Here is a 17,115-nt window from a genome sequence, read left to right as displayed (position 1 = left end):
AATTTTTGTTAAATATTAATTTGATTAAGCTAATTAAGACGTGTTTACATAATAGCATGGCATTAATGCATATGAAAAAACCACAGCCTCCTTACGTAAAAGTATTACGATTTTAACTATACTTATCTATATCGCAGAGCGCAATTTGTGGCAGCTATAGTTAATTATTAAGTTTTTGTGGCAGTAGGATTTTTAGGTTTTTAATAAAAAATTGTTTTTCCATTTAAGAACTAATGTTATGTTTCCACTCCCAAATTAATAAATATCCTGCAATTATGCATATACAGGGTGTTTCTTTATTATTGCGACAAAACTCAGGGGCGTGTTTCTTGGACGAAATCAAGCAAAAAAGTTCATATCAATATATGTCCTTAACGTTAGATTTAATACTACATGGTAGTAAACTTGAAAAAAAAAACTTTTTGCCGGATATTTTAAAATTTTTTAATATTATATTTTAGATATTTAAAAATATTTTGCCGGATTTGCTTTGGATATCTGGTCTCTTGGTATTTGTTCGATTGATTCACGCTTTTAATAATTTCCTTATACTCTCCAAATATCAAATTCTTTCATCATTTTTAGCCTTCCATAGATCAAAAATAGGAATTTGAACACCACCGGCTTCTCTATAATTAAAAGTTCCTCTTAATGAACTTCTTATTCGTTTAATAAAAGTTTTTATATTTTCATTGCATTTCTATAATACCACTAAGCGGTTTCAATTTTTTTCTTTATTAATTAATAAGAACAATTAACATTCAAAGACAAGCATCTCAACGTCCACACTAATTAACTAACCTATTACACCGGCCTGTAATTATACAATCTCCGATAGTCTTATACAATAAGAGGTGTATCAAAATTAAATTGAACATCAATAGCTGTTTGACAGATTTAAACACAAAAAAAAATAGATGAATAGAATTTTAATAATGCTTTTAAAAAACTTTTTCGCCGACTGCAGTGGCTTTTGTTATGGCTATTAATAGCTCCATAATATTTTAAATACGATTTGCGATTAGTTCAAATATACCTGTAATGCTCAGTATTATTAGAATCAAGCAAAAGCTGACCTTTAAAATGACCCACCGCCAAAGACGGACACATTGATTGATATACAAAACCCATTCTGACACCATCCTTAAAAATGTATTTCGTGTTAGGGCCGGCTGTCTAATTCATCTAAATGATAATGTTATGTTTCTTTCACGGCCGCTAATGTCTTTGAACAACATCGAAAGGCGTTTGACATAGCCCGTGAACAGGCTCTTGTTGGAAACCATCGCATAATGTCATTAAGGTGATAAAACTATAGCATGAGTAATTATCAAAGAAGCTAAAATATAAACTAACGAAACGACGTTATCAATAAATAGGTAAAAATGGTAAATCGTTCCCTTCACTCCTTGGACAAACATCTCAATGATGGTCGTGATATACTTATTATTTAAATGTGAAACTAAAGTGATCTTAACCAGATTTACTTTAAATTGAAATTACACGATTCGCCTTGAAACAGCAAGAAAATTGACATTCTCAGCCGCGCCGCCACTTTTTTTTTTGCGCGATAATTTTTTTTATTGGCGATGCACTTTGAATGTCATGTAAAGGATATCGAGTGCATTGAGATCTGGTTTTTGTTTTTAATTTATTATAAAGTTGAGTATAGTTTATTTAAATTTTTTACTAAATATAACATCTTATTTTTATTTTAAAATTAACAACAACTTAATAGAACTAATAATACAGTAATTACAGGAAGCACCCTAAAAAAAATTCCACAGCTAATTCATTTTGGTTGTCTTAATGCACAAAACAATTATTAGAAAATAAGTTGTGACTAATCAAACCTATCGTTCCGAAGAAAAGTTTGTAGAAACAATAAAAATTCTAAATAGGATACTTGATTTAAAATTGAGCAAGTTAACGCATTTCTAATGTGAACTTTGTGGACGGACTTGTATCCTGTCATGCAAGGGGTGCCGGCGTAGTTTACAAGGGATTTACGACCGCTTATAAAAAAAGGCGGCATTTTGAGGCGATCAAATAAGTGATTCTACTTGTTGAAATCTATATACTTTGCTATTACGTATGCATAATTTTCGTTATATACTCGTTATTAGTCAAAATGGATTCAGACTACGAGAATGAAAGTGATGTGAGCTACGAACTGTCTAGTGACTTCGAGAGCTACTCGGAAACCGACTACTCATCAGAGGATGAAGAAGAAATAATTGACGGTGTTCAGATGAGCGGCTGGACGACTGTAACGGATCCATTTGAGGATAAGCTGCCAAGTAATATACCCGAATTTCGCTTTGACTATGACTTTCACCCAGCAATTGACTTTCAAGAGTGCATGGAAGCTGTAAATTGTTTTGAATCGTTTGTTAGTAGAAGTATTGTAAAGAAAATTCATCAAAGAGTCAATATATATTTTAATAATGATCCACATAACGCTATGAAAGCTTTTGGTTTAAATTATAAAACAGTCGAAACAGAAGAAATATATGTATTTATAGCGCTGTTTTTTCTTACTGGATTGACCAAGTGTGTGCAAATTTCAGATTATTGGAGTAAAGATGATATATGCACTGGTCCTCCAGTGTTTCATGAATCTGTTATGAGCCGAAATCGCTTTTTAACAATTTTTAAATTCCCTAGATGTTCACCCCCAGAACTTGCCAAAGCTAATGCACCGCTTAGCAGATTAGGCATTTTTATGGCACTTATTAAAGAAAACTGTCAAAACTTAGTAGACCCAGGTCCGGTTTTCGCAATACATGAGCAACTTATGTTATATAAGGGCCGACTCCATTTTCGCCAATATATAAAATCCAAAAGAAGTCAATTTGGAATCAAAATATTTTCGTTATGTCCCAGTAAACCTGAACTTCGAGGATATACATGGAATTTTTGTATATATATTGGCAAATATATATATGACATATCGCAGAGAACCTTTCTTTTTCCGAAAAAATAGTGGTTTACCTTTGTCAAAACCTCTTGAACAGTAATCGTGAAGTGATTGTCGATAATTGGTACACATCAGTTCGCCTTTGTGAGTGTTTATTGACAAAAAACACTTTTCTTACCGGCACAATTCGATCGAATAGGGATGTTCCAAAAGAATTGACATTGGTTCCTTTAGAGAGGCAACAATCATGTTTTGTTCGCAAGGATATGCTTCTTTTAGTTCGCTACAAGGACAAGAAAGACGTTTATCTACTTACCAGTAAACATACTGCACGATTTTGTGAAAAAGAACGATATGTTGTGGGAGGAAATGTTATCTATTACAACAAACCGAAACATATTGAATTTTATAATCAGAATATGGGATCAGTTGACGCGGTAGCCCAAGATATTGAACCATACATTCCTTTGCGGAAATCCTACACATTGTTTACTAAAATAGGTTTGGACCTTCTAGATCTAATGTTATTGAACTCTAGAGTATTTTACAGCCAAGCACATCAAAACAAAGTTTCAATGTATAAATATACAAAACTTTGCTGCCGGGGTATACTTTTGAAATATAGCAAAGGTTATAAAGAAATGGATGATAAAAAAAATCAACCTACCACTTCATCTAAGAAACCGTTGCATACCATGGCTGATTTTCCAAGAGAAGTTGGGAAGAAGAGAGCTCTACGAAAAGTTTGCGTAATTTGTAAAAGACGTGGAGTGCGGAAACTAATGAGAAAATGTTGCATTGCTTGCCCGGACAAACCTGGACTTTGCTCATCAGAACATTTTGAAAGTTTTCATAAATAAAAAAATAATGTTCTTTTTTTGCTTTGTACTAAATGTAATATTAAATAAATTTTGTACTTTCTCTTTGTATGTTTTATTTTATAACATTTGTCATGACCTTATAAATCAAACAATAGATATCGTCAAATTTTATTAGTATCCCAATGTGGATATTCTGGTATAGAAACGATATCCAAGTGTGGATATACTGGTACATCCATATATCCTTATGTGGATATTCTGGTAGACACCACAAATTGTTATAGAAATTTAAATTGTTTTAAACAAATTTTCTGGCATTCTTAGATAAATTACTCTTCTATTCTACATCGAAACTTTAATAAAATTTATTTTTTAATAATTTTTTTCCTGGTGTATAACTACCTACTTCGAAAAATGGCCTGGAGCGGAAGGGGTTAATAATTAAATTTTTTTCGGCCTCAGATACCTTAATTCAAGGTTTTAAAGTTTAGATCATGACTTTTAGATGGCGCTACAATACTCATTTCGAAACAAGGGCGGGAATGTTGAAGATCATAATAATTTTTCTTCAATGTTCGTATTTAAAGCCGTAAACTTATTCATTTGACAGTTTTTTTGCCACCTGGTATATACATTAATTTTATGTTAATATATTCATAAATTCATTTAGTCTTTTTTAAACATTCAAGTCGTGCTAGTTTAAATAAAACTGAATCTCTGAAACAAATAATTACGTATAAATTGTCCGCATATGGAGACTTTGCAATGCACGTCTCCCGCGAAAATAACACTATATCAAAGGTTTTATCTAACACGACAAAGTGCTAAAAGCTAGCCATTGCACATACTTTAAAATTTTCCGTTATCAAGATTGTAGATTTGTGAACCGTTCTCCGAGAAAAATAAAATCCCTTAAGTAAACAACTATTAATGTTCGTACAACAAAAACATAATTATAGGCCTGCATTTGAAAAACATTAGCAATGAAATTAAATAATAGTTTTAAGTTTAATAAAATTTATGTGTTTTTTTTTAATGATTAATAATAAAAATAAATCAAATTTAGAAAAATAGGCGATATTATGCTTAATAGCTTTTCTTACATTATAACCTACTATATTACTATAGAGAATACTTTTAAGTAGCTGAGTAGCAAGAAAGCCAAAGAAGAGCCTTTACAATTTTAGAACTTACAGGTAGAGATTCCCGATCCCACGCATAAACATTTCCTTATCGAGTTTTCTACATTATTATAAAATGTAACCACAAATACCAAAATTCTCCCTCGAAACATTTCTATATTTTAAGTAATAGCTACCATAAAACTAAAACTAGCGTCCTTAGTAAATAGAGTATTGGATGGAGTTCGCAGGTTTAGGACCAAGAAATCAAAAACTTCCTTTTTTGAGAAAGTATCGATGTTTATTTACGTCATTTTCAAGGCTGTTTACTGTGATGAAGCTTTTTTGTCGACTTGCTATGGGTATGGCTGGTATTATTTATAAATATCTTGAATATCGAGGGTAAGAAAACCCTAAATGCATAGTTTTCTTTAAATATAAAACTATAATTTAACAACTTTTAGAGCTGAGAAAGAATGGGGTGATGGTATTAGAGTGCTGGCTTTATCAGCAGCCCGATATTCTTTACTTCGACTAGAGGAAGGACCCCCACATACCAAGAATTGGCGCCCACAAATTTTATTGCTGGTTTAATTAACCCCGGACCTTGAGCTTGAACCACAGATTACCTAAACTTTTAGGATTACCTAAACTTTTACCTAAACTTTTTAAACTTTAAACGTTTAGTTAATCTGTGCTTGAACATCGAAAATATAAAACAAAGGTAAAAACACAAAGTCACGGTCTCATCAAATCCATATAATTTTTTTTTTTCTTTTTTTTAATTTTTTTTTATGAGACCGTGACTTTGTGTTTTTACCTTTGTTTTGTTTTCTCACAATTAAAGGCTGGTCGAGGTTTGACAATATGTGCCTCAGTTATCCGAGGCGAGCTGCCAGAAAAGGTTTGTGAAGCTCTAAAGGCTAAGCAAACATTAAAAGGAGTGATGGATAAAGACCGAGTAAAAGGCTTCGCCGAAATTTTAGTTGCGAAGCATGTATCGGAAGGGCTTTGTAATTTGTAAGTTTACTATATTTTTAGGCTATATTATAAATGGTTGACTATTTTAATATTTTAGAGTTCAAACTGCGGGTCTAGGTGGTACATACATACAGTTATCCTAAGTTAGCCTTATTTTTGAAGGGAGGACACTGAGGAAAAGCAAGCATTTGAAAATACTAATGGTAACAGAACAATATTGTAAATGGGCACATATGTGATTATACTTTGAACAAACATAACATAAATCACACATATTAGACTCTTGACTGCGTTCGTTTATTTGTAAATATATTATGTATATCGTAAAATTGATATGTTAGTGAGGTGAAGTATAAAAAAATAGTATATTGTATACCTAGTAGAAAAAGCTAAACATTCCCGGGCGATCATAAAAATGCAATACGGAGTCCGGGAATGTGGCTTTTCCTACGAGGTCTACATACTATTTTTCCGAAAATCGGGAATCATTTAAATTACGGTAAATTATTACTTATCATGTTAAAAATTTCAAATCAACATTATTATTTTTCTCTTAAATAAAAAAAGCCAGGAAACATTGTTTCGTAACTACGGAAACGAAGTACATAATTTTAAATTGTCAAACTTGACGAGTGAAAAGTTTATTTGTGGCGTCTTTCCAAAGTGTTGATTTTTTAACGTTTTAAAAAGCCAAAGTAACGTGTAAAATTGTGACTGTTCCATTTCAGGAACCCCCCCAGAACTCACGGAGGCAGTGAATGAGGCATCATTGGAATTGTTACCAGTAAAATCTAGAAATAAGTATAACTATGCATACAACCGCTTCATGGACTACCGTACGAATAAAAATGGAACTTCTTTCTCGGAAAATGTTGTAATGGCATACTTCTTGGAGCTTGCTTCCAAGATGAAATCTTCAACTTTATGGGCCAATTATTCAATGCTGAATGCAACCCTTGCAATTAGACATGATGTGGATATATCTAAATATTCAAAACTTCGGGCATTCCTGAAACGGCAAGCACATGCCTATAAGCCAAAAAAATTCAAAATTTTAACTAAAGAAGAAATAAACAAATTTATTCAGGAAGCTCCAGATAAGGAATATTTAATGATTAAAGTAACTTACAAAACTTCAAATTATATTTGGATTCTTTACATGCTTATTTATTGTTGTAGGTAGCTGTAATATTTGGAATTTCCGGAGCTTGCAGAATGGACGACCTGGTTAAAATGACTGTACAAGATATACAAGACCTACTATCTAAACTTTTAGTTACCATACCGGATTCAAAAACCAATACATCAAGATCATTTATAATAAACGAAATGTACTTAAATCTATACCGCAAGTATGTCTCTTTAAGACCAAGAGACATGAATACCATTCGGTTTTTTTTAAGTACCAAAATGAAAAACGTTGTAGACAAGTAGTAGGAATTCACCAATTTAGAAACATTCCTAAAATAGTGGCCAGTTATTTGAATTTGCCAAACTCGAAAGAATAGACCGGCCACTGTTATCGTCGGTCTTCTGCCACAATGCTTGTTGATTCTGGTGGAGATATTACTAGTTTAAAGAGACTGGGTGGATGGAAATCAACAAACGTCGCTGAAGGATATATAGAAGAGTCTCTTACTAATAAGGAAGAAGTGGCAAATAAAATTTTCACAGCAGAAAAAATCAAGAAAGTAAATCTAATATTTCTAATAATGCAGCAACGCCCAATATTAGCTATTGTCATACAAATAAAATTATTAGTTTGGAAAATATTCAACAAAATAATGCTTATAGTTCCCAAGTTCTTCCAGTTTTCAATACTTGTACTAATTGTCAAATAACAGTAAATATAACAAATAATAAGTAATAATTTTAAAATATAATGTTAACCTTGTTTGTGCTGAAAGTTTTAAAAATAAAATTGTTTAGGAAAAAACCTGTTCGCATTTATGTTCTAAAGTTTACTGTATGGAAATAACATTTCCTTACAGTACAGAAATGAATATTTCCTTACTGTTATTTTTGGTTGCCAGGCAACAATCAAGTTGGACGAAATATTGACTTTTTCTTTAAAATATGTTGTCAAAAATGTTATTTTTCTTATCGATTTTCGAAAAAAGTTATTGTATATTTATGTTATACTTGTTCAAAGTATAATTACATATATGCCCATCTACATATATTGTTCTGTTGCTATTAGTATATATGCAATCGGCAAAAAAGCTTCTTTACAGTAAACAGCCTTAAAAAGGACGTAAATAAACGTCGAACTCCACGAACTCCATCTACGCTAGTTACAATAAGCTTATGGGTGGATGTTATAAGATGCAGTTCCCATATTTTCGGAGTCGGTCGGTAACCAATGCCATACAGTTAGTTTCTCGAAAATTGGCTCATACAATAAGAAATTATTTTTGAGAATGGCTCATCAGTTTGTTGCCTATTTATGTCCGTCGCGGCCGGTGTTAATTGGACCCATTCCGCAATTTTCATCGCCTTCGATAGCATAAAATAGTCCGTAATCATATGTAAATTGATACCCGCCGGTCGCTCTTTAACAAAGGGTGCACAACTGGCCGCAAAGAGTCGTGCAGATCTGCTCTGATGATGGTACCGATGGTGTAATCTACAAATTATGACACGTCCGGGCATGATCTCACTTAAACTTCTTTGAGAACCGCGCGAAAATCAAACGTTCCATTTTCATAGATAAACGTTTGGGTAATCGACATTGAATTATTTTTAAAATTATTATTGATTATTAAATAAAAATAATGCAGGTATGATGAGTACAAGACTTTTTAAAACTCCATCACTCAACAAATAGCATAAACATGAAGTCAAATAAACAAATACCCATCGAAAACTGTCCAGCAAGTTTGATTTGAACATAAAAATTTATAGACCTCAGACCCGTATACTTTAAGGGGAAATATTTGCTCAAAAGTCCACGACTATAGGTTTATTCACTTAGTGCCAGCGGTATTCACCCTTATTCTTTCAAATTGACATTCAATCTTCTGAAAAAATATAAAATATTATATGGACAGTTTTAGGTAGGTCGAAAATGTGACCGATATTTGACAATTTGACGAATTAACTGTCAGTTATTGTTAGTAAGGGAGACGATTGCAAAATGTTGGTAGCATCGCGTACTGATATGAATTATTAAAAACTAGTCGATTCTTATGGCACTATAATTAATTATTGAGTAATTGAAAAGTGGTTGTATCAGGATACATTGCGTACCATACATGGCGTAGTTACATGAACATAAAAATAAAAAAACACGACGAATCCGAATTTTACGATTTGCCAGGCCGTAACACAGCCCCAACCCTCGGCAAGTCATTTCTGAAGGGGTGCATTTAAGCGAAAATTTTTAAATTATTTAAATTAGATGTCTATTAAACAACGGGTGTTTTATAAATTATAAATTAAGAAAAGGCATGTTGCCTGAGTATTTCAATGTATTTGTAACATTAAGACATGAAATTCATAATTACTTTACTAGAAATAGAAATACCTCTCACCTTAATTAAACAAGTTACTCGTCAACAATGAAATCTTTATTTTATAAGGGCTCAAATGAGTATAATGATTTACCAAAGCATGTTAAGAATGCAAGAACCATTGCAAATTTTAAAACTATATGAAAAATACATATTTTCAATATTTATTAATCATATATTATGTAATGTCTAATGTATAAGTCTTTTTTTACTATAGTATTTTTTTCAAACGTAAAACTAATATGTTTGACTAGTTATTGTAATAATTTTAATATATTGCTTTTTTTGTAAGATCTACATTTGTTTATATAAGGATTTCCTATTGATTTGAGACAATAAATTAAAATTAAAGGGTATCCACGAATTATTTCCTCCTTTAAAATAACAATCTGATCGATATACGTGTGTATCAAGTTCTTTTTAAAAATATCTAATTTTTTCTGTAACTGTAACTGTTAATCTGACCTCATCGGACATTTTTTTAACTTTATAAAAACGGCTAAGAGAAAATGGTCGAAATTATTTTTATATTTGAAATTTGACCACTAGGGGGCTTGATTAAAAGGACAATAATTCAATTCTAATTTTCTTCGAAAAATGTTAACTTAAAGTACCTTTTTTTTTACATCATTTTGATCAAATACTCATTGGCTTACCGACCTTCATAAAGTAACGACAGTGATAATAGTTTAAAATCTAATAAATTATAATAATATTTAGCATCTTAGAGCATAGGAAAAAGGCACGATATGCTATCTTTTAAACAGACAGCGTTATATTACTTCACCCGTAAATAATGACTTTAACTTGATTGAAAAAATATATATTTTCTGGTCCAGTTTTATCAGCAGCTGTACAAGAGTGCCCAAATTAAGTTTAAAATTCTCAAACCATTTTTGAAAATGTATTAAACACTGAAATTATAAAATAAAACCTTATCAATTTGTATCTTAAAAACTAATTGGTTCATTCTTTGTGGACCCTTGAAATTAGGACATATACCTACCTACCATTAAATAATATCCTGCATACCATCATAATTATCTAAAACGTTTTTATGAATCCCCCTTAGGAAGCTTTGTATTTATTATGTATATTTAAGATGAGACCCCATAAAGGCGGAAAATATCGTAAGCTTATTGAATGTGACATTAGCAAGTCATTTTGAGGTTATTGGAGCGTTAAAATATGTATAATGTTAAATAGATTACATGTGCAAAGATACTAAGACAGCTTTTACTTCTAGTAGACAAGACTATTTATTTATTCTACCTTCATATTAACATAATTCTTCAACTTTTCCAAATTTTCTACTAATATAGATACTCACCAACATAATATCCTAGTCCTTATAAAGGTGAACTACACCAAATGAATATTAAAATTCATAAGTTATTTAGTTACCAATAAAAGTAGAAATTAATAGAAAAGTAGTAAAGCCTGTTTACCTTCAACAGTAGAAAAATGCATATTGAAAGCGAGATTTATACTGCATACACGAAATTAGTACACAGGACTCCGTGGCGCAACGGTAGCGCGTCTGACTCCAGATCAGAAGGTTGCGTGTTCAAATCACGTCGGGGTCACAACAATTTTTTTTTATTTTTAAAGCATTAAATCCTATCAAATGTTTATAGGCATAATATTTAATGTCATGTATATTTAATAAAATTTAGTTTTTTTAAATGAGCATTCCCCGTGTGCTTTTGAGCAGATGATCAAGTGAGAAGAAGAATGGAAACCAAAGGGTGTCATAATATACAGGGTGTCCGAGACAAAACAGTCCTGAAAATCTTAAATCTTAATTATATTTATTCTGGTATCGATCTTTTGTTAAAATGAGCAATAGCAACAGTAGGACGTAGTATTTGTTTAATCTAGTCCTGATGGTGATATTGATAGTATTAATAACATATGCTGCCAGAAGGAATTATTGAGTCTGAAAAATAAGTCTGCTAGAGCAGCAAGCAACACGTGCTTTTAATGGTAAATCATCCGGATAAAAGGGTACCAAGTACATCGTCTTTGTGTAATGGATTGGATGAGGAAGTTTCAATAAATCTGCACGAAAAGTTGCTGCCGCATCAGCCGTATCAAAAGGTACTGTTCATACAATGTTAAAATTACACAAATATCATGCCTTTAAAATCAAACTAGTACTTGAGCTAAATGAACATGATTTTGGTTTTCGTGCACAATTTTGTGAGTAGTTTAGTGATTATAGGCTGAATTGTGAGAGAAATTTTCTGTACAATGTCCGTTTGAAAATAAACTAATATGGTTCAACAATATGGTGCACAGCCACATTACGCTGCCGTAGGATGGTCTGCTAGGTTTTCCGATCTTACCCTTTTAGATTTTTTTATCGGGTCATCTAAAAATAAAAAAAAGTATTTGCAACAAAGCCTGACTTCCTTGAAGATCTTTGAAATAGAATTTGTCAATTTGTCAGTTTTCAATTGTTATTGCAAAATCGACGTTGGCTGTAAATAAAGTCATGTCTATAGTAAAATTTTGAGGAAAAAAAAACAAAAATATGCACATTTTCGCGTTATTTATTGCTATGTTTTACGCGTAATGCTCTAAATACTATAATGCTAAATATTACCATTTTTTTAAATTTTAAATCATTATTGTTATTATTGTATCGCCATTTTGTACCAAATTTAGTAAAATACAAATTGTTTTAATGAATATATAATTTGTTTCAATTAGGTTAAAAAAACTTCCAGGCATGTTCAAACTAATACAAAATATCCATCTTCCTCTGGATTGTTATAGACTTTTTAAATAATCCGTATTACTTTTGAAAGATATTCTTTAGCCATGGTATTTAGAAACAATTCGTAAGGTAATTGTTTACACAAATATAAGAACAAAATTAATTTCATTTAAATTGTTTTGACTAATACCGGCACAAGAATCCACAGGGACCACCTTCTTCAGAATAAATACCCATAGTAAAATGTAGTTTATTACTAAATTCCACATCATAAATACTATTTGTTGGCGAAAACTTATTTTTACAAATTGACGAAAGCAAAGAATACAACATATCACTAGGCTACACGTGTTTTGCCCTAGCTAGAGCATCATCAGACCAAAAGTAAGAAATATAAGTCTAAGCAAAACTAAAAATTGAAATAAAGAACCCTAAAAAAGCTTTGAAAGCCATACACAACCTTTACACTACATAAATCAAAATTCAAAGGTATGTACAAAAATCCAAGGTAATCAATAAACTCTCGTTACACATTTTCAGTAATTTCCCTAATTAAGGCGTGCATTTTTTTGCGATTAAGGTATCCTTACAAAAAAAAGTCCATTGGTATTAGGTCAGGCGACCTAGCAGGACATTTTTTTTCACCCAAAGATGTACGCACGGTAGCAGGATAGTGCGGAGGAGCACCATCTTGCTGGAAAATTAGTTCGTCATCTGGAAATAAGGCTAGTAATGCTGGAACTAATTCAAATTAGAGAAAATCGAGATATTGGAGCCTTTTGCCTTTTGAGATATCGGAGGACGATTAGGATGGATTTTATCGAATAGTTGAATACGTGTTCTATTACCAAACGCGACCATGCACAGAATTTTTATTTTTTCTCATTCTGTTCACCATTGTGAAAACCGCAACTTTGCTCGTACACTTGACAATACTTGTTCAGTCAACATAAAAAAAAACACGAATGAAGGGAACTTTGCTCTGCTTATAAAAATTCTCAGAGAAAAGGTGCGACCTTCAATAATAATGTTTGGCCGTAATTTCTTCTATAACTGTTAATTTTTGGTATAGGACATGATGCGTGAACCATATGTAGAATTCCAGGCGAAATTCAAAAATGAAATAAAAAAGTGCTTTTATTTAAAAAAATAAAGTTGCTGGTCAAAATTTATTTTTGAGTAACCCTGTATATACAAACTTTACGAAAATTACGAAACTTCTTATTAGTTTCATTTGTTAAGCAACTTCATTATTGCAAGATTAATTAGCTGAGCAGTTTCATTTCAATATTGGTGGTAAAAAAAAGTATGCATATTTTTCTGTTGGAATAATTAATTATTTTATTACTAATATTAATATTAATAGGTCCTGATATTGAAGAAAAACATATAATATATCCGTTAATTAGGCTGTAACGAAACCAATTACTAAAGAAGCCGGGCCCGCACGATTTTCTATTAATTGAAAAAGCTGTTAAAGAAAATAAAGACATGGTACTACCAGCAACGTACGATAACAAATCTGGTCATCTAGCTTATGTAAATTCCTTTACTCTCGACGAGAGCTGGTAGCACCCGATAATTATAAAGTAGTGTTCTAGACCGTGGCTCCTTATCAGATTTGGTGGTACGGTAATTGACTCATTACAGCGGCAGCGCTACCCGAGCCATCTTTTTCTCTAGGTGTGCGCTAGTAAAAAAGTTCGCGCTCCTCAGATAAGAGCACCGCGAGCTGCCTTGTTACCGTTCTGCTCCTCGCTTCAGATTATCTTATTTAAGTCTAGCGCGGTCGTGGTGGACCTATAGATAACTCCAACAATTTACCGAGGAAGATATAAAGTGGGATATAACCTGTATATGTCCGATTAAAGAAATTTATTCATTTTTTTTTGTTATATTGAATGCTTTGTTAACCCAGGAAATAGTGATATAGTTGTGTGGCAATATTTAGTAGCGGTAATTATTGGTGTCAAAATATACATATATAATGATAAATGACAAGTGAATGACTTTTTCAAGTATCAAAAGGTAAATATATTGCTATAAAGTTGCCCTAATACTGTCTTGGCCGGAATATTCTAATCGATTTATATTCTTTATATTTTGTACTTAAAGAACATTCTGTTAAAATTCTATAAATTAATAAAAGAAACCTGACGTTAAGTTTATAGCTCTGATTTGAGTATGCTGAATAATCACCAAGTGATTAGAAATAGTAAGTGATTGTAAGGAAAGTAGTGAATAAAAATGTAGTGTTTAAGTTTGCTCACTTATTGAACTTACGAGAAATCCATAACAATTGGTTTCAGAAGGTTTGTTCTTACAGCCGTAAGAAACGAGTAAAATGCGTTCACACAGAAACTTCTGATCGTTTCAAATCAACAGTTTGATGTTCTTACATAAATTTTTGATCGTCATCAGTCTTGTTTTCGGACTTATTTCAAACAAAGTGTCAGATAATTCGTGCAACTTCTGGCTTATCATAAGATATTCTTTTTATAGTTATCCTTGAGAGTAACACGACAGGATCTACATTTTGCTTGCCTTTAAATATTTGATTCATTTCCTCAATATATGCAAAATATCTTTTTCCCTGGCCTGTTTTATGTTGGTTATTAATGTGCTTTTTATAAGCAGAGGTAGCAACTTTCGGTTTATATTCCCGGTATAGTTCCGAAAGTGCTTTTGTGTCATTTTTTGTGGAAAAAACTGGAAGGATCGGTTGGAAATAGCGTTTTTCTTTCGTAATGTATCTAATTATACCCAAAAAATATTATTTTATTCCCATCTTTTTCTAATTTTCAGACTGAGATATATAAATGAGAATTCGATTTTTCCACCTATCTTCTATATCATCGTTTCATTTTCTAAATAGAGTTTGCATCTTCTGCAATTAGTGTTTTTCTTTCGTAATGTGTCTAATTATACCCGAAAAACATTATTCTATTTTACTAACTTTCAAATTGAGATAAAAATGTCAAAATAAGGTTTCGATTTTTCCACGTGTTTCCTATATCATCGTTTAATTTTCTAAATAGAAGTTGGATCTCCTGGATTTTGTGTTTTTCTCTCGTAATATATCTAACTAAAAGCTGAAAAACATCATTTTATTGGCATCCATTATTGAAGTACCTAATAATTGAGATGATCATATTATGCAAAAACCGATAAATCCACTTTTTGTCATTTAGTATAGAAATATTTCAAAGAGTACGGGCATCAATGAGACATGAAAAAATGAAAAAATGCGTTGTATAAATTTTTTCCTCGTCTATATCAATTAGATTACCTTTTGAGATATCACTGTACGTAATAAGGGTAGTTCTAATTGGTTGTCAATTAACTTTTTATCACTATTAACCATACATAAAATTACTTCTAAAAACAACAAATCATCTATGAAGGTGAAGAAATAAGTCCTTTAGTGTTGATATAATTTGTGTAAATACAATTTTCCTATACAATTATACAATAATTAACAACCTTTACAATTTTCACCAATATAAGGATTGATATTTTTGATGATTTTTTTACACCCGTTGTCGACTTCGAAGGAAGGAGTTAAACGAAAATTTATATTTTTCAACATGACGAAAGTCCACTAACGCATCACAACCCACGCATTTTAAACTGAGTTACTATCCCAATATCAAATCGATCGTTCTATCAGCACAAAGAAAGAGATGTATCACAAAAGCAGCGCTAGATCCCTCGTAGCGGTGTCTAGCACTTTGATCTATGATTCGCGGCTTTCTCTACTATCGGATTGTCTTCTCATTATGCGATATAAAATTTTATTGGCTACTATGCGACACGTACGGTACACATGAAACATCACACAAAACCTTTTATAGCTAATTAAGGATAATATTACGGGCCGTATTTATTGGTACTTTAGAGTCACTTCGCACGATGCCAACGGAAAAATCGGTTTTATTGGAGATTACCTGTTGTTGGTACTGTGATGGCATATCTTAGAGAAAGGTTAAGGGTTCCAATTTAAATTTTATATGTATCGGGCCATGAGAATTAAATTCTTATTGAGAACCTTTAGCAACTGTACAGTACAATATAAGATAACTTTTACATCAAAGTCTTTATTTTTCTAAATATTTCTTACGAATATTGTAGGAAAAATCATAGAGAAATTTTGTTTTGAGGATATCTCAATTGCTGCCAGTAGAAACTTTATAAAGGCTTTTGATAGTGTCTCTTCTATAAGTTAAAACTTATTTAATATAAAGGAAATCACATTGGAGTGGTGGATGAGAATTCAGCACATTTATGTCAGTTTCTCAAACTGATAATATTAACTTTACCTTCAATTATAACAATAATGTTTGCTGAAGATACTTTTTTCCAAGTATATCAACAAACCCTTAGTTCCACTATTTATCTCATTAGCAACAAGAGTCTTTTTTGAATAAATGAATGGTGGTTTGTCAACCTTTGTAAAAGCTACAAAGCTGAAATATTACTAAAAATATAATTTATTACATAATATTCTATGTAAAGTATCTAAGTGATACTTTTGCTGTGCTTTTTCTTAGTGAATGATATATTGGCATATTTTCGACACTAGGAAATATTATACTACTCCAACCTATTTGGCCAATAGTATTTTGAAATATAAACCAAGCAGTGATTTGCATTTTTGGTTATTCATTTGTAAAAACTTATAGATATTTCATGCCAAGGTAAAATTGACATTACCATCATTTGACACATTGAGACATATTGTATAAAGTTTCAAATATTATCTCATAAAATAAGTAGTTTAGCAAATTATTTTAGCTTTAAAGAATTGAAAATAAAACTTTTGATCTTCTTGATTACTATTCTAAATATGTATATGTCTACTTTAATATTATCTATTATTTCCTAACCTTAAAAAACTATTTCAATTTTTGATCTAAAAAAAGCGCACTGAATCTCCTTAACATCTCTTTGAACCTGAAATTTTAATATACAGGTTGAATCGAAGTTTCAAAAGTCTTAACGAAAATAAGCGAATTTTAAAAAAATATCGAATAGTTTA

The 17,115-nt window shown here is 31.4% G+C and overlaps 1 protein-coding gene and 1 non-coding gene across 2 annotated transcripts; both read left to right on the top strand.

Annotated features, from left to right (window-relative positions):
- The first annotated feature begins 6,585 nt into the window (after positions 1 to 6,585).
- Positions 6,586 to 7,636, top strand: LOC126739893 (uncharacterized). The gene is made up of 2 exons (XM_050445715.1): positions 6,586 to 6,963; positions 7,023 to 7,636. Exons 1-2 carry the CDS (start codon positions 6,670 to 6,672, stop codon positions 7,275 to 7,277), a joined length of 549 nt encoding a protein of 182 aa, XP_050301672.1. The 5' UTR covers positions 6,586 to 6,669; the 3' UTR covers positions 7,278 to 7,636.
- Positions 7,637 to 10,869: 3,233 nt separating this feature from the next.
- On the top strand, positions 10,870 to 10,941 carry Trnaw-cca (transfer RNA tryptophan (anticodon CCA)). Its single transcript has one exon. It is a non-coding gene; the product is annotated as a tRNA-Trp (tRNA).
- Positions 10,942 to 17,115: the final 6,174 nt, after the last annotated feature.

This window comes from Anthonomus grandis, chromosome 8, assembly GCF_022605725.1.
Source record: "Anthonomus grandis grandis chromosome 8, icAntGran1.3, whole genome shotgun sequence".
Lineage (NCBI taxonomy): Eukaryota > Metazoa > Arthropoda > Insecta > Coleoptera > Curculionidae > Anthonomus > Anthonomus grandis.
This window is presented reverse-complemented; position numbering and strand designations above follow the sequence as displayed.

What these genes read in the sequence shown, in the direction of transcription:
- LOC126739893 (XM_050445715.1), top strand. Translation starts at nt 6,670, where the DNA reads ATGGACTACCGTACGAATAAAAATGGAACTTCTTTCTCGGAAAATGTT. An exon ending in AGGAATATTTAATGATTAAA is followed by an intron (nt 6,964 to 7,022) that starts GTAACTTACAAA and finishes TTATTGTTGTAG; the next exon opens with GTAGCTGTAATATTTGGAAT.